This window comes from Nicotiana tabacum, chromosome 3 (genome assembly GCF_000715075.1).
Source record: "Nicotiana tabacum cultivar K326 chromosome 3, ASM71507v2, whole genome shotgun sequence".
NCBI classification, from domain to species: Eukaryota; Viridiplantae; Streptophyta; class Magnoliopsida; order Solanales; family Solanaceae; genus Nicotiana; species Nicotiana tabacum.
The window spans coordinates 127,263,208-127,282,142 of NC_134082.1; the positions used below are offsets into that span (position 1 = coordinate 127,263,208).

Here is an 18,935-nt window from a genome sequence, read left to right on the forward strand (position 1 = left end):
TCAGCCCCCTTTCTCCGCCTCCTCCTCCTCCTCCTCCTCCTCCTCCTCCTCCTCCTCCTCCTGCTCCTTCTTCTTCTTCTTCTTCTTCTTCTTCTGCTAAGGAACTTCAGTTCATGGGATAATTGCCATAAATATGGTAATATTTTTTTCTTTTTTGGGCAAAGGACTAACATTCTCATATAGTGCGCATAGTCTTTTTAATCTTAATCTCCTTACTAGTGCCTTTTAATTTTCTTTTAGACAGTGATATCATGATTTCTTCTCTTTTTCTTCTATTTGAGTCAAAATATTACTGCAAATTCTAGAGTAATTTTTATTAGCAGATTCGAACTGTATTGGATTTTAGATCGTTAAGCAATGCTAATTAAGCATGATTTTCTCGTCAGTAGCTTTGACCACATTGGATTTTAGATTGATAGGCTTAGTTGATTTAGCATCACCAGTTCTAGAGCTGAAGTTTGACAGTTACAAAACAAAAACTTCAGCTCTAGAGCTGAAGTTCGCCAGTTACAAAAACAAAAACTTCAGCTTTGGAACTGAAGTTCGCCAGTTACATAAACAAAAACTTCAGCACACTTGGTTCAGCACACTTGCTACTTCAGGCCCGTCTACTAGAATGCTGAAGTTTTGCGTGATTGTCTTTGCTACTTCAGCCCCGCATGCTGAAGTTATACGAAAAAGCAGGTACGCTTACAATTGTTTTTGCAAAGCGGCACAAGTTAAAACGTGACACAAAAAGCGGGTATAGATGCAAATGCCCCGTTCATCACCCCCAAACTTCAAGCATATTGTAGTATTCTTCCATTTTTTCAAAGTCAAACGGAAAAGTCATGGCTATTTACTCATTTATGGTTCAAGGGCTTATTTGAGTCTAAAGTTATACAAGAGATTTGGTGATATTATGAAGATAAGTTAAAAATTTACCTTAAATATGCTCGAGATAATTGACTTGTGTTATCACAATTCAATAACAAAACATGGCTATATCAAACGAGTGTATGCCCTGCGCTCTAAGCTTAAGCTGCATCTCTATCTATATTTAGCAAAATCATTACCTCATGAAAGAACCTTAACGTCACGCAGTACAAAAACAGAACTTCAAACTTCAATAGAACTTGCCAAACACGTCAAAAAATAATACTGACCATACATAAACCTATTACAGTGACCTTTCCAAATTTTGGTGTCCCTGTATTTTAACTTCAATATACAGACTCATGGAGGCAATAGGATGTGCTAATCATTTTTCGTCAAGGCTGACTTGTGTTTTACCTTCTACATTTTTAGGAGACTGCTCAGACAAATCTATTTTACAAGGTTGGTCTTTGTTTTCTGCTTTCGTCTCCTTATGGTGATCCTTGACTGTGGGTATGTCCCTCACATCCTTCTCCTCGTGGTGATCATCACGTGTAGTTTGTTCTTTTATGTCCTCCTCATGACAATCATCAAGTGGCATGCTACACTCCTTTTCCATTTCAGTAGGATGAAGATCAGGCAAAGCACCTTCATTTGTTTCACTAGATTCCGCTGTAGTTCTCTGATGATCCTCAAAAGAGGAATCATGAGCTTTTACAACTTTAGCATGTTCCCCGAGCTCAGACGACAAATTGCTAACTGTTCTCTTTTGGCCCTTCAGGTTTTCACATGATTCAGGGCAGTCTCCTACCTCGGACTGACGTTCAGGTAAGAGCACATCATTGTGGCTTAATGCTGTTATATCCTTCTCCATGTGGTGAGTATCAGATAACACTCCGTCATGGAAGCCATCTTGGGAACCAGTAAGCTCCTGTGTCTGGTTGTTGCTATCGGCATCGACTGACAGAATGTTATTGACAGTAGCAATATGCTCTTCAGCAGTCATTTCTTCTATCTCATTCTGAGGTATAGACATAAAGTTTCCCTTAAGGCCACCATCTGAAATTGTAACAGTAGTTTCTTCTACCTCATTCTGAGGTACACATATAGAGTCTCCCCCGAGGCCACCATCTGAATTTGTGCTCTCAATTGAGTGAGAATCCTGAAAGTCAGTTTTAGTTGGGCCGTCTTCATTAGTGGAAGGAAAAGACTGAAAAGTATCCCAATCATCGTCTTCCTCTTCCTCAGACTTGTCCTCAACCTCTTCTCTACAAGCAGCTGAAACAGTATTTTCCTCTTCTCTACTTTCCTCTATTTTTGCAGGCAACTTGATACTTAAAGATGGTCCTGTGGAATTGACTTGTATTTGGTTCTGGTCTTGCATCACAGAAGCACGTATTACATCCTGTAAGCATAAAATTCAATAGACTGAGAATCTCTTTTTGGTTTCTGTTAACCAAACTCTTACTGATGCTGAACCACTTAACACACGCCCTTCGGAACCATAGTTAAATGCCAGACTTCAAAAATTAGAGAGCAGAAAAGCTCTCAGCTCAAACTATTAATATACCTGATTTCCTAGGTAGTCAAAATCTCAAAAGAAGGGAAAAGGACGCATTACTACATAAGCACCTCTTTTGTGACAATCTACGGGCCACACTTCCATTTTGAAACATCATAAATTGTTTGACGCACTTTCAGATATAACTGAAGTCTTTCTAAATTTCAAAAATTTCAAGTTTCAAATGTATTTGACACAACCAATTTAAACCATGATGGGAGGATTTGTCCACAAAAAACATTTGAAATATGATAACATTTAATTGAGGAGATGTATCCATAATGTAGTAACACTACCAAAAAAGAAGAGATCTTGCAAAAGAATAGCAAATAAAAAGGTTAATACCACAAAAACATAAGAATTAGAGCGCATCAAGAAATAGTGTGTATTTCTCCTATTTTTAACAAAGTTATCACCTGCAGTTGTTGTCTTCTTGTCATGGGCATTGTCAGTAAGACCTCCTTGATATAAGCAGATGAGCTAGGGAGTTGAGCCAGTTGTGCAACTAATTTTATAGCTGTGATCTTCAAATCACGTGCTTCCTACAATGTAAACAAGATCAATCAGACCGTGAAGGCAGATGAAGCAAAACATAAGCTTCATATATGATAGAACCTGAGAAGAATTCTCTGATGTTGTAAAAAGGAGAACAGCTTCCAAAAACAGATTCATTAGGCATTTCTGACACTCATTAGTTCTTGAGAGTGTCTGAAGAAACATCAAAATTTTCAAACACTCCCCAGCAATAGCCATCACTTCCCTGTTCATAGGTGTCTGCCATCAAGAGAAAAGCATCAGGTTCTGTAACAGTGTGAAATTCAAGTCACCGGCTCCCCCCAGCCCCTGGCACCAACAACAAGAATGGAACACGTACAAGTGGGAAATAAGTAAAACTGAACACTTTGGCTACCTTAAGAAGTTTCTGGATTACAGATCCAAGGTCTTCAACAAGTTCCCCAACAAAGAACACAAGGAAAGAGTTAAACTCTGAATTGGTTTTTCTTGTTAGCATGCTTTTCAATATTTGCAACCCAATTGCTTGGACCTGCAGTTGTGAAAAATTATGTTTGCTAACCAGTTAATAAAATCATCATTTGCAATAAAAACTGCTTACTTGAATGTCAGAATCAGTAAGAGCACTCCTGAAGCATCGAGTTGCATGACATATCATGGCATATAATATTGGTTTACATCCTTCGTTTACTTCGAGAAGTTGAATATCAAATGCTAGTTTAGTAAATGAAGTAGTCTGTTCAAGAGAGAGAGCAAGCTTCAGCAGCAGCAGTTTATGTAAGTTGGAGCTCTTATTCTTCTCAAGCTGATGAATTCCTTTAGTGCAGTTCTCAGCAAAAATAACACTCGCAGCCAGACAAGTTCTTGCTATTGTTGCCAAATGCCCAATGCTATCATTTCCAAGTTCAGAGATATCTGTAGTTAGAGCAAATAACCATCAGTCAATTAAAATAAATATGTTACTGTGGACAATTTTAAGATTGGAAATTAATAAATGGACAAACTGCACTTTCTCTAGATTATGGAATTGAACCTGGAGCTCACCATCTGGATCAAGAATACTTTTTTCTTCATATTTCCAAGGATCACCTGCCCCAACTAGGTTGGGGCTGAAATGTAGATGTTGTTTCCAAGAATCACTATTCGGGTCCAAAATACAAAATACTTCATTTCTTTTGTTTAAAGAATCAAATAGTGTGAAGGATGATTGATAATTATAGTACAAAAGTTTGTTCACTGGAAGTGGAAACCAAAAGAAAAGTATGACCAAGGCCCAAATAAGAGAGCTTGCAAGCTATGTTGTGCGGACTCTTCAAAATCCTGGCCGCAGGTGCGGGTGTGGGATCCACACTAGATTTGGTCAACTCGTGTGCTTTGACTACATCTATGACCGATAAGTATAGATTGATTGGGTATTTAGTTTGATTTTTGAAGGATGATTGATAATTATAGTACAAAAGTTTGTTCACTGGAAGTGGAAACCAAAAGAGAAGTATGACCAAGGTCCAAATAAGAGAGCTTGCAAGCTATGTTGTGCGGACTCTTCAAAATCCCTGCCGCAGGTGTGGGTGCGGGTGTGGGATCCACACCAGATTTAGTCAACTTGTGTGCTTTGACTACATCTATGACCGAGAAGTATAGATTGATTGGGTATTTAGTTTGAGTTTTGGATATATATATATATGAGAATGCTTTACTATTACGTGAGAATATCTTATAAATAAAATTTTGGGCGTTTATAAAGAATTAAATTTTATTAGTTTTAGTTCAATAACTTAAAGGTAAGTTCTATATAGCGATGGTTAGACCGGCCATGTTGTATGGGGCTGAGTGTTAGCCAGTAAAAAATTCAAGTAGTAAAAATGAGGATGTTGAGATGGATGTGCGGGCACACTAGGCTGGATAAGACTAGGAATGAAGATATTCGAGGAAGGTGGGCGTGCCCCACATGGACGACAAGATGCAGGAAGCAATGCTTAGATGGTTCGGGCATGTGCGGAGGAGAAGCTTAGATGCCCTGGTTAGGAGATGTGAGCGGTTGGCTTTGGCAGGTATAAGAAGAGGTAGAGGGTGGCCTAGGAAGAATTGGGGCGAGTAGGGATGGCAATGGGGCGGTGCGGGGCGGGTTTAGACATATGCGGGGCGGGGTGGGTTTAGGCATATGCGGGTGCGGGGCGGGGCAGGTATAATTTTTTTTAATTCTATGCGGGTGCGGGTTCAGATTAATTTTTTTACAGAATTTCGACTTTTCTACCTATGCTAATTTCTTCGGCTTTCACCTTCCTCTCTCGGTTATCTATCTTATGAAGACTGAAGCTACCCTTACAGTTTAATATAAAGTTTTTGACTAGATTGCACTGCCGATATTAAATCAAAGTGATATAATCTATTATTATTTAAATTCAAGAGATATTACTTTTATGTCCTTAATTATTTTAGATTTCTGAATTCTTATCGTGATGAAGAACTGACCTAGTTTAATTGGAACATCTTGTAGCACTCCAGGTTCTTCTGCAAACGTGACATCTTGCAAGTTCTTAACTAAATGGAACCAAACTAGAAACAATATTTCCAGTCAGTTTCTTATGGTTTTTGATTTCTATTACAAACTCAGAGTGTGTTAGTTTAAAAGATTTTATTTATAGCATATACCATGGTGAAATGAGAAAAATCACATCGACACTTGCTTAAATCCTTACCAAAATAAAAATTCAAGCCAAAGGATTAAAAAGAGATAAAACTAATAAAATGATAAGAAGAAGAAAAAAAACTTAAGCAGGGCAGGGCGGGGCGGGTTGAAATTTCGCGGGTTAAAACAGAACCCGCCCCGCCCCGCTTGCCATCCCTAGGGGCGAGGTAGTCAGGTAGGACATGGCGCGACTTCGAATTTCCGAGGACGTAACTCTTGATAGCAAGGTGTGGAAGTCGAGCATTAGAGTTGAAGGTTAGGGGGTAGTCGAGCATCTTCTTACTTTGTCCCGGGGGTGGAGCTAGTCTGATAATATTTTGTTTTGGACTTCTAGTGGCTTATGTTGTGTTCACACTATTTTTCCGTTCTTTATAGTACTGTGTCACTATTACTGGTTATTGTTATTGCTTTTCCATCTATTTTCTGTCTTTTACGATGCTGATATTATCTTTATGGTTTATGTTGCTGGTACGGATCTATTGTGTCTTTTCGTCTTCTTGAGCCGAGGGTCTTTCGGAAATAGCCTCTCTACTCCTCGGGGTAGGGGTAAGGTCTGCGTACACTCTACCCCCTAGACCCCACTTGTGGGATTTTACTAGGATGTTGTTGTTAGTTCAATAACTTTATCGGATACCCACACCCGACACCGAGCAACATAGCTTGCAGGTCTCAGTGGAACTTTGATAAAAGTATCTCTTCTCTAAGAATAAACACAACATATTCTCAGACATCCTCTCTTTTATGCATGGTGTTGACACATTCTACAAATACATGCAGGGCAATGCACGGAAAACAGTTGCAAAACTTTATCCTCCAACTCTTGTGATTAAAGGGTTCTTCAGGAATCAATGGAAAACCATACAATTCCCCTAGATCGTTAGAACGTCAAGTTTTAAACGCATTGGAACCATGCCTCGTAATACTTCAGGTCAAGGTTTGTCAGATTCTTTCAGAAAAACCATAAATACACAAAAGGAAATACAAGCTCACATCTATGATCAAACTAAGTGTACTCTCTGAACGCAAAGTTCTTCATATTACTTGCCGCATCCATAGAAATGTTTCACTTTAGAATAATTTGTAGTCAGATTCCGAAAGACAAGCAGGAACAGAAAACACAATGGAAGCAAAGGATCTATATAGACAACACCTAACAATTGAGATTCAAAATTAGTTGTTACACTTACATTAAGTCCGGTAGTTGTCAAGAATCTTTATTCTCTTAGAGACGTAAAAGCAAAGGACATATATGGATAGCACCAACTAATTGAGATTAAAAGGTAAGTTGTGTTACACTTACATTAAGTCCGTTATTTTTTGTTGACATACAAGTTGTCTAGCACATGTATACACATGTACTACATCATAGCTAGCACATGTATATGAGTTGTATAGTATGTGTAATACAAGTTGTGTAGCACATGTATACACATGTACTACATCATAGCTAGCACATGTATATGAGTTGTATAGTAGGTGTAATTAGGTGTGGCAACTAATAGATTAGGTGAATTAGTATTATAAATATGCCTTGTAATCTTCTCTTCTAGATATGAAATATAGAACTTCTTTGGTTTCTAACATGGTATCAGAGCATTGAAGTTTTTTCATCAGTTTGTTGTTGGGAATTTTTTTTTCCCCGTTCGAATTATTTTTGTTCAGAACAGTCTTTCGCTGCTTTGATTCTATTTCACTATTTCCGGCCATTTTTTGCCCCGGCCGCTTCTTTACAGATTTTTCTACTCACTATTCCGACCAAAGTGGTACTGTCAGAATTTTTTTTCCTGACAACTTTCATTTTCTAAGATCACTGTTCCGACACTGTTCACTGTACTGTTCACTGTTCACTGCACTGTTCAATATTACTATTCACTGTTCACTGTACTGTTCAAATATCACTGTTCACTGTTCACTGCACTGTTCTTGACTATTTGATTCTGCTATTATTCGGGTGCAAGATGACTGAAACGAAACCTACCGTTGATGTCATTCCGGTTATGTCCAAAATTACGGAGAATAAGTTCATGGGATCCAATTACATGGATTGGAGTAAGACGATCCGTCTCTATTTGCGGAGCATCGACAAAGAGAACCACTTGGTTGATGATCCACCCAAGGATGAGACTAAATCAGTCTGGTTAAAGGAGGATGCAAAATTGTTTCTCCAAATCAAGAATTCGATGCACAGTGAGGTAAATGATCTAGTTTCTCATTGTGATTATGTGAAGGATCTAATGGATTATTTAGATTTTTTGTACTCTGGCAAAGGAAACTTGTCTCGCATGTATGATGTGTGCCAGGCATTTTACCATCCATCCATGCAAGATCGCTCTCTCACCACTTACTTCTCAGAGTTTAAGAAGGTGTATGATGAGCTTAATGTTATATTGTCGTTTAGTCCAGATGTGAAGATACAACAGGCTCAGCGTGAACAACTGGCGGTCATGAGTTTCCTTTCTGGTCTTTCTCCCGAATTTGAAGGGGCCAAATCGCAGATTTTATCTGGGACTGCTATCTCTTCCTTGAAAGAGGCCTTTACAAGAGTGTTGCGTACTGAAAAGTCTCATCCAGGTCCGACAACCACGATCGATAGTGGTGCTCTGCTTAGCCGCGTCCAAAAGAATAGGAGTCATAGTAATCGCAATCGAAGTAGCGATAGTCGAGACCTAAAGCAAGGGAAAGTTGAATGTTTTTATTGTCATAAGCTCGGTCATACCATATGTTATTGTGTGAAGCTTCAGAATAAGAACAAAAGATCTTAGTATGCCAACATCGCCACTTCTGAGACTATTTCACCATCTCAGTCATCATCTCCTCCTATCAATACTATCCCCGAGTCAGGTAAAACCACTAAGTGTCTCCTCTCTTCGTCATTCAAATGGGTCATTGATTCTGGTGCCACAGATCATATGACAGGTAACTCTAAACTCTTTTCCACTTTTCAGTCACATACCCAATGTTCCACAGTTACTTTAGCCGATGGGTCTACCTCATATGTTTTAGGGTCTGACACTGTTAACCCAACATCTTCTCTTTCCCTTAGTTCCGTCTTAAATTTGCCTGATTTTTCTTTCAATCTAATATCTGTCAGTAAACTTACTCGTACTCTAAATTGTTGTGTCTCATTTTTTCCCAATTATTGTCTTTTTCAGGATCTTACGACGAAGCAGATTATTGGTAAAGGTTCTGAGTCTGGGGGTCTCTATGTTCTTGAATCACAGGTGCCGAAATCCATTTCTTGTTCAACTGTGTTGTCTCCCTTTGATGTACATTGTCGATTGGGTCATCCATCCTTGTCTAGTTTGAAGAAGTTATATCCTCAGTTTCAGAGTATTTCCTCTTTAGATTGTGAGTCATGTCAGTTTGCTAAACACCATCGCCTTCCTAAAGTTTCTAGAGTCAATAAACGGGTCGACTTACCTTTTGAGTTAGTTCACACCGATGTTTGGGGTCCATGTCCTATTATCTCTAAAACTGGTTTTAGATATTTTGTTACCTTTGTGGATGATCATTCTCGTGTTACTTGGTTATATTTAATGAAAAATCGTTCGGAGTTGTTTTCAATTTTTTGTGCTTTTTGTGCTGAAATAAAAACTCATTTTAATGTTTCCGTTCGTAATTTAAGGAGTGACAATGCAAAAGAATATTTTTCGGATTTGTTTAAAGATTATATGGCTACAAATGGTATTCTACATCAATCTTCTTGTGTTGACACCCCTTCTCAAAATGGGGTTGCGGAACGAAAAAATAGACATCTTCTTGAAGTAGGCCGAGCACTCCTCTTTCAAATGAAAGTGCCAAAATGTTTTTGGGCTGATGCCGTCTCTACAACTTGTTTTTTAATAAATCGTATGCCATCTTCTGTACTTCATGGTAATATTCCTTACAACATTCTTTTTTCCTCTAAGCCATTATTTCCTATTGAACCCAAAATATTTGGTTGTACTTGTTTTGTTCGTGATGTTCGTCCACAGGTAACTAAATTAGATCCAAAGGCCCTTAAGTGTGTGTTCTTAGGGTACTCACGTCTTCAGAAAGGTTATCGGTGTTATTCTCCAGATCTCAAAAGGTACTTAGTGTCTGCCGATGTCACATTCCATGAAAATTATCCGTTCTTTTCTTCATATGTTTATAACAGTCCTGAGGAAGAAGATGATACTTTGGTCTACACTGTCACACATCCAGTTAGTTCTCCAACACCTCTTCCTCAGTCACCCGTTTCCCTCGATCGACCATCCGAGCAGCCACCTGTTCTTCGTGTGTATACCAGGCGACAACAAACCTCAGAACCCGAACCTTTACCTACTTCTGCTTCGTCGGTAGATCCAACCTCCTGTGTTTCAGATCCTAGTTTGGATCTTCCTATTGCCATTTGCAAAGGTACACGACAATGTACTTATCCTATTTCTTCTTTTGTATTTTATGATCATTTGTCTACTTCTTCTAGCTCGTTTATTGCATCATTAGATTCTGCTAGGATACCTAAAACTGTTCGTGAAGCATTGTCCCACCCAGGTTGGCATGATGCAATGATAGAAGAGATGATGGCTTTAGATGAGAATGGTACTTGGGAGTTGGCCGATCTGCCCACTAACAAAAAGGCTATTGGGTGCAAGTGGGTATTTGCTGTTAAGTTTAACTCCGATGGGACAGTAGCTCGCCTTAAGGCACGCCTTGTTGCAAAAGGGTATGCACAGACCTATGGAGTCGACTATTTGGATACTTTTTCCCCGGTCGCCAAGTTAGCTTCTGTTCGATTATTCATTTCCATGGCAGCTACTTATGATTGGCCTCTGCATCAGCTTGATATAAAGAATGCTTTTCCACATGGAGATCTTCAGGAAGAAGTATATATGGAGCAACCACCTGGGTTTGTTGCTCAGGGGGAGTGTGGAAAGGTATGTCGTCTTCGAAAATCTCTTTATGGGCTGAAACAGAGTCCCCGTGCTTGGTTTGGCAGATTTAGTGAGGCTGTTCTAGAATATGGGATGAAGAAAAGCAATTGCGATCATACGGTGTTTTATAAAAAGTCTGATGATGGTATTCTTTTATTGGTAGTATATGTTGATGACATCGTTATTACTAGAAGTGATATTACAGGAATTTCAACTCTAAAGTCTTTCCTTCACACTCAATTTTAGACGAAAGATTTAGGGCAACTAAAGTATTTTTTGGGAGTTGAAGTTACACGGAGCAAGAAAGGCATCTTCTTGTCCCAAAGGAAATATACTCTTGACTTGTTAGCTGAAACTGGAAAGTTGGGATCTAAACCATGCAGCATGCCAATGGTTCCTAACACACAACTCGTGAAAGAAGACGGTGAGTTATTCGAAGATCCAGAGAAATATAGGAGATTGGTTGGGAAACTGAACTATCTTACAGTAACTCGTCCCGATATCGCATACTCTGTCAGCATTGTGAGTCAGTTTATGTCTTCCCCAACAGTCAGGCATTGGGCGGCTCTGGAGCAGATTCTTTGTTATCTAAAGGGATCTCCAGGACGGGGTCTAGTATATAAGAATAATGAACACACTAACATTGAGTGTTTCACAGATGCAGATTGGGCAGGGTCAAAGCCGATAGGAGATCCACGACAGGATATTGCATTTTTGTTGGTGGAAACTTGATTTCGGGGAAGAGTAAGAAACAAAATGTCGTATCTCGATCTAGTGCGGAAGTACAATACAGAGCTATGGCACAATCTGTGTGTGAGGTTGTATGGGTACATCAACTATTAAGTGAAGTTGGCTTCCAAACTACATTGCCAGCAAAGTTGTGGTGTGATAATCAAGCTGCTCTTCATATCTCCTCTAATCCTGTATTTCACGAAAGGACTAAGCACATTGAAATAGATTGTCACTTTGTTCGTGAAAAGATTCAACAAAAGCTCATCTCTACAGGTCATGTTAGAACTAGAGATCAATTGGGAGACATTTTCACAAAAGCTTTGAATGGAGCTCGAGTTGAATATATCTGTAACAAGTTGGGCATGATCAATATATATGCTCCAACTTGAGGGGGAGTGTTGACATACAAGTTGTGTAGCACATGTATACACATGTACTACATCATAGCTAGCACATGTATATGAGTTGTATAGTAGGTGTAATACAAGTTGTGTAGCACATGTATACACATGTACTACATCATAGCTAGCACATGTATATGAGTTGTATAGTAGGTGTAATTAGGTGTATGTCAACTAATAGATTAGGTGAATTAGTATTATAAATAGGCCTTGTAATCTTCTCTTCTAGATATGAAATATAGAACTTCTTTGGTTTCTAACATGGTATCAGAGCATTGAAGTTTTTTCATCCATATATCTTTCTGTAAGGGTAAGTGCGAGATTTGAAAAACCTCTAGTTTCGAGAACCCCTAATTTGCATTAACAGACAAACTGGATTGAAATGAACCCGAATAGAGTGAAATGGATATAGAGGATTCATGTAGCCGACGCCAGCTAATTTGGGATCATGAAATACTTAACTGATTTTTACATGCGCAAATGAAATATAGACATGAAATAAACCGACTCCATACATTGGGGAATGAGTTAAATATGATTACTAGACTGAACAAGATTCTAAAGAAATCCAAGCTCAAAAGCTTTCCTTTACAGCCTAATAATCAAAAGATCAAGGACTTGAATGCTCATTATGAGAATTGCTTACCAGTAACATATGATTTCATCAAAGAAGTTAAACACTGGACAAAATCATGAATTCTTGAGAGAGAAAATTCAGTTGAAGCCCTTTGAATGCACTTATAACCAACCAAAAGAAAAGCCAAAATTGATTTCAAACCCATCTGCATGAAAACCGTAAAAAAAGAATTGATCAATTCTCGACTGATGAAAAATTTGGATGCAATGGAAGCAGCAGAATCATTAAAATATTAACTAGAGACTAAAAGGAACTGTCTGTTAAGACATGACACCCACCTTTGGCTCATAACGTTTTAAAAGTGTCGGTGCTGTGGTAAGTAAGACAGAAACAATATCGTCCTGACTTGAATGGTACTGAGAAGTTGCACTGACAAAGGCAAAGCAAGTTAGTTCAAAATTACTTTTTGTTACTGTTTCATGGATATGGTAATTTGACTTCACTGAAAAGAAGTGGTACCTTGTGAAGGATTTAAAAAGAAGTGCCAAATAAAGTTCTGATACTAAATACACAAAACTTTCCGTCTTCAGGAAATCTGTGGGGCAGTTCTGCACAATCTACCAAACCAACGAAAAAGAAACAAGAAGTTCAAAGACAGATCTTTATGGGGCTGTTATGCACATATAGATAAGCAATTCAAATATGTGCCTGCATAACTATAAGAAAATACATTCAAATTAAGCCATAAAGAACTTACCAGTATCAAGTCCTTTAGGTCATCCAAAGATATTATTTGACAATAAAAGGTCGTGCATAAAAGGAAAATCATAAATAATGCAAAGTTTACAACAACATATATAGAACCAGGGTTCATATCAATTTCACTTAAGATTGGTAAGCCATCCTGCATTTCAATGTAAAGAAGGACATTGACGTGTAATAAGGACCCTTCATTAGCTACATCCTGAAAGTAATAGCACGATCATGACATGAAATGGGATGTCACCTGTGATAAAATAGAGATTGCAAGACTGTCCCATGTATCTTCAACAAAAATGGAGAAAAAGCAAACCTGCATCCATTTCAATTATGACTTTGATTAGACTTCACTAGAGGCACGTCAAATGAGAATATCTAACTGAAAACTTACTGCACCTTCTCGTAAAAAAATGCATTGAAATAAGACAAGAAAAATGAAATGAAGGACATTGACATCCTAGAAGAAACCTCCTGGGCAACTAGTGTACAACAACAACAATAACAAATCCAGTGTAATCCTACAAGTGGAGTCTGGGGAAGGTAATGTGTACGCAGACTTTACCCCTACCTTGTGAGGTAGAGAGGCTATTTCCGATAAACCCTCGGCTCAAGAAACAATGAAAAGGAAGCAACACACCATAGCAAAAAGATAACGGAAGCGAACGACAAAACGAGTAATAATAAAGATCTAAGAATAAGAAAATACAAGAATAGTACTAATACTACTTACGGGTAAGACTAGGAGAAACTCGCGACTACCTGTCAACTTGCAACCCTAATACTCGGCCTTTACACCTTCCTATCAAGGTTCATGTCCTATGTCCTACCTAATTACCTCTCCCCAGTACTTGTTCAGCCTACCTCTACCCTTCGTCAGACCTCATGGTCAAACTCTCACACCTCCTAACCGGGACATCTATCTCTCTCCTCTTTACATGCTCGTACCATCTCAACCTCGATTCCCACAACTTGTCCTCCACATGTGACACTCCTACCTTGTCCCTAAGAACTTCATTCATAATCTTATCTTTCCTGATATGCCCACACATCCATCTCAGTATCCTCATTTCTACTACTTTCATCTTCTGGACATAAGATTTCTTGATTGATCAACACTTATACCCATACAACATGGTCAGTCTAACCACCACTCTATAGAACTTACCCTCAAGTCTTGGTGGCACATTCTTATCACAAAAAACACCAGAAGAGAGCCTCCATTTCATCCACCTCACTCCAATATGATGTGTAACATCCTCGTTAATCTCCTCGTTGCCTTGGATTCCAGACCTAAGATATTTGAAACTATCTCTCTTGGAGATGATTGTATATCAAGTTTCACTTCCACTTTGGCTTCATGTGTCCCATCACTGAACTTGCGCTCCAAGTATTCTGTTTTCGTCCTACTCAACTTGAAACCTTCGAACTCCAAAGTCTGTCTCCAAACCTCCAGGCTAGTGTTACCCCCCCCCCCCCTCCCTCGCACTATGTCATCTCATGGGCAACTAGTGTAGAAACCAAAAAGTTAATCCCTTAATTTCCTCGCTCCTTTTTCACTAAAAATTTCAGTTAGCACCTTCCTGCACCCCCGCCTCTCAAAAACTACATCAAAAAGGACTAGAAGAAGGAAATGAAGGAGGATATTTGCATACCATAAAGCTTGACAAGCAACTAGGGTAGAAATCAGAAAAAGTTTATATGTTAAATACCTACTCCTTCCTTCCTAATAGTTTTAACAGAGAAGATTCACCAAAAGCAGGAAAACTAACCAACTAGAAGTTTAAAAGTACATACGCTTATTTTCCTTCCTGATATGTCAACTCAAAAACCAAGCTAGTTTAACTGGACTATCAGTGTCAACGCAGTAAATAGCCTCTTGAAAGCTGAGTCCTATGAACTTGGAAAGAAGGGACTCGATCTCAGCAAAGATACAGTGTCCTCAACCTCTAACGTCATATTTGGGACATTACCAAGAGAACCTTTAGGCTCTCTGGACAAAGTTATGACATGCTCAAATACAATAATCAACAGTAATGCATACTTTCTAGCTTCATAATGAGTAATAGGAACTCCAAATGAGAGTTCTGGTGGCTCTATTTTCTTTTCTTTTTTTTGTTTTGAACAGGTAAAACTCTGGTGGTTCTGTTGAGTTGTCCCACATTGGTGGGATTTGAGGTCATTGGTCTCCTTATATGGTCCTGGGCAATCCTCACCTCATACACTAGCTTTTGGGGTTGAGTTAGGCCCAAGGTCCTCATGGTATCAGAGCCAGGCTCATCCCAATTATTGTTGCCGATGTTGGACCACCATTTATGTTGTCCCCGCTCCAGTTTGCAGGCCTGGCATGGGGGTGGGGGAGGGTGTTGAGTTGTCCCACATCGGTGAGATTTGAGGTCCTTGGTCTCCTTATATAGTCTTGGGCAATCCTCACCTCATAAGCTAGCTTTTGGGGTTGAATTAGGCCCAAGGTCCTTCTATCAGGTTCCATAACAAAGTATGACTCTGCGATGGGCTTTAACCTGCGTTGAGTATGGTTTTTTGATAAAGCCAGCATTCGGCATCTTAAAGTGGTCTTTTCATCATGTCAGATTCCAAAGTATCAATAAAAGCAATTTGCAGAAAGCCACATGTAAGAAAATATCAAAATTCAATTGCAGAAGTTCACATTAATTTCATTAGAGATCTTTATATGGAAAATTTTGTTAGAGGCCTACGAGCAGAAGAAGAAAGAAAAAACATATATGACAAGCATGCCAAAAGCCATTTGTTTGATGATAATAAAGGTTCAAAATTGGAATATAAAAAATGAAGAACCACAGCATGGATATTCTCCAAAGAAGAAACCAATTTTTCAGTGACAATAATTACAATCTATGTGAGGTCCTGCATAGTTGATTGCCTATATGATATGTCTGGAGAACCTTAAAATGCACACCCAAGAAAAAAAGAAAGGGTTACGATACCCATAATGCAAATACAGATCAGACAACCAAATTACTTTGGAGTGACTTAGCAGGAACAACAAGACATTGAAAGTACCTGCAGCAGTTCTTGACAGGAAACCATAGTGAGAAATCCAACGCTAAAAAATCTCTCCGCTGACAGGACTTGAAACACAGGCAACACAACTTCACACAACTTCAAAGAAGTCGACTTTACTTCTTCACCAACACCGCCACCACATAATATGGCATTGACAGAACCAATAGGTAGCCTAGATTGACCAAGAACCGAATCTTGCCCCTGAAATAGAAGAAGAAGAGCAAAGCCCCACAAAAATCGAAACTCTTCTGAACCTAACTCAACCATGCTGTACCCAGAAATTAAGTCCGTAACAGATTGATTTTCAGTTTCTGAGGATCGTTCTATATATGTGTTCAAAGGAACCGCATCCAATGCCACGGCTTGCAGGATCAGGGGCCAAGCTTCTTCCAGACATGCTAGCAATTTAGTTGAAACTAGTGTTGACTGAATTCCATCAAGAAATGGTTTCCACTGCATGTAGTACATATTGGAACATGGAAAAAATTGCCAGAATTAGCAGAGAGAGTGCAACAACTACTTAGTGTTCCATTCCCTTAGAAGTGAAAGAAGCTATAGCTATTAAAGAGAGAAACATGTATCAAACTATGAGCTCACATTTTCTTTAGGAAATGACTGAGTCCTGATATAGCTGTAGTCCTTCAGAAGACAGAGCCAGTAAATTCCAAGAATTTTTGAACTCTCAGAGAAAAGAGGCAATAAAGCTAAATATTCATCGGAAATCTCCTTCTGTTGATTTTTCAAGAACGCAAAGGTGTAACATTTCAGAGATGCATGTGCTGTAAGGAGTCTCACTTTGATCTGGAAAGACAACATTGAGAAATGGCTTAGATAGGAGAAAAAAGTGTAAGGAAATATGCCTATCCTAATTTTTCTTTAAATAATCTGGACAGGAAGCAACCAACCTTGCATGAGACCCATTCTGCAAAGGACGGATAGTAAAGGTCATTGAATTCATTTAGAGGCCGTGAAATTAATGAAAATATCCGTTTTACGGCAAGTTGATCCCGACTAACGATTTTACATGTCAATATCTGCAATTTCCACATGTGATTCCGTTTAAAGCTTACAGCAATCAATTTACACTACTAGATGCATGGCAGCATTCTATAACCTTTGTGGCCAGCTGCAAGCCTGCTTCCAATAGGACAGGGCCAGAGGATGAGTCCAGTGCAGTTCGAACTGCAGATACCAATTGGGCCTGAATAGAAGTAACATAACTAGCTTAGTTGAGCTAATATCAGTAAGGATTTTGCATCAAATTTGGATTATGCCTTTAAGCTGGGATTATTTAGGACATTTAGGAAGTATACAAGCTGCTTAATAGAATAAACTGAAAGAATGATCCAAGGACTTACCTGATACTGTTCCAGTAGAAGGTGTCCAGGAAGCTCAGGGTCCAATGTTCCAAACTGAAATTTATAGTAATAGCATTGACAATAACACATGATAAGCATGAGAAACTACAAATGAAACTCAACAAAGACAATGTAAGAAAGGACATAATAATCTTGACGCCAATTATACGTGGGACTAAAATGAGCAGCAATAACCAAAGATGTAAAAATTTGCAAAGAATCAATGTGCAAAGAACAATAAGCATTAGTCCCTTGGCATAACGGCATGTACAGAGGAATAGTTCACTCTGTGGTTTTAAACATTCTCACAATGGCAAATGCATACTCTTAGGGGTCGTTTGGTATGAGGTATAAGAAGGTATAGGGGTGGTATAAAAATTTAATACCACCTTAATACTCTGTTTGGTTAGCAAACCAGGTATAAGTTATCCCGGTGTTATTTTTAACACCGGAACAATTTATGCTTTATAGAGGGTGGGGTAATTAGCACCGGTATAACTTATACTTTCTTCTTAGAAATTATGCAATTGTCATTCTTAATACAACATACCAAACAGTGAATAAACAACAATCCCAGCATAACTTATCCCAACATAACTTATACCGGCATAAGCCGTATTCCAACCAAACGACCCCTTAGTTATTTAGGTTGATGACATTTGTGAGAAGGCACGGGAGAAAATATGATATATATTGATATATATTGTGTGTGATGCAATACAAGAGGTGCTATTTATAGCTACTCTATACAAAGGGGATACTACTCCTATTCCAATGTGGGACAATTACATTGCTATCTCTAACACTCCCCCTCAAGCCGGAGCATATAAATCATATGTACCGAGCTTGTTACATATATAATCAATGTGAGGACTAGTGAGGGACTTGGTGAAAATATCTGCAAGTTGATCATTCGATCTCACAAACTTCGTAGTAATATCTCCTGAGAGTATCTTTTCTCTGACGAAGTGACAATCAATCTCAATGTGTTTAGTTCTCTCATGAAACACCGGATTTGATGCAATATGAAGTGCAGCTTGATTATCGCACACAAGTTTCATCCGACTGATTTCACCAAATTTCAACTCCTTGAGCAATTGTTTGGTCCAGACTAGTTCACATGTTGACATAGCCATTGCTCGGTATTCTGCTTCTGCACTAGACCGAGCAACTACATTCTGTTTCTTACTTTTCCAGGACACCAAATTTCCTCCTACTAAAACACAATATCCAGACGTAGAACGTCTATCAGAAGGTGATCCTGCCCAATCAGCATCCGAGTACCCAACGATCTACTCATGACCTCGATCCTCAAACAGTAATCCTTTACCTGGAGCCGATTTTATATACCGGATAATGCGGACAACTGCACCCCAATGACTATCACAGGGAGAATTCATAAACTGACTTACAACACTCATAGGATAAGAAATGTCGGGCCTAGTCACTGTGAGAAAATTTAATTTACCAACCAGCCGCCTATAGCTTGCAGGATCGCTAAGCGGCTCCCCCTGTCCAGGCAGAAGTTTAGAATTCGGATCCATCGGCGTGTC

At 38.9% G+C, this 18,935-nt stretch overlaps 1 protein-coding gene across 1 annotated transcript in view; it reads right to left on the reverse strand.

The window, feature by feature from the left end:
• Positions 1 to 1,087: 1,087 nt before the first annotated feature.
• LOC107821966 (protein SWEETIE) overlaps positions 1,088 to 18,935 on the reverse strand; it is a 62,728-nt gene continuing 44,880 nt past the window's right edge. The window contains exons 35-48 of the mRNA XM_075249893.1: positions 17,383 to 17,436; positions 17,139 to 17,225; positions 16,930 to 17,058; positions 16,622 to 16,825; positions 16,022 to 16,477; positions 13,230 to 13,295; positions 12,743 to 12,840; positions 12,562 to 12,652; positions 12,293 to 12,428; positions 3,531 to 3,844; positions 3,327 to 3,461; positions 3,032 to 3,190; positions 2,833 to 2,958; positions 1,088 to 2,260 (exon numbers count right to left, since the gene is read on the reverse strand). Coding sequence (XP_075105994.1) covers positions 1,241 to 2,260; positions 2,833 to 2,958; positions 3,032 to 3,190; positions 3,327 to 3,461; positions 3,531 to 3,844; positions 12,293 to 12,428; positions 12,562 to 12,652; positions 12,743 to 12,840; positions 13,230 to 13,295; positions 16,022 to 16,477; positions 16,622 to 16,825; positions 16,930 to 17,058; positions 17,139 to 17,225; positions 17,383 to 17,436 — 3,075 coding nt within the window. The 3' untranslated portion in view covers positions 1,088 to 1,240. The remainder of the gene's footprint in view (positions 2,261 to 2,832; positions 2,959 to 3,031; positions 3,191 to 3,326; positions 3,462 to 3,530; positions 3,845 to 12,292; positions 12,429 to 12,561; positions 12,653 to 12,742; positions 12,841 to 13,229; positions 13,296 to 16,021; positions 16,478 to 16,621; positions 16,826 to 16,929; positions 17,059 to 17,138; positions 17,226 to 17,382; positions 17,437 to 18,935) is intronic.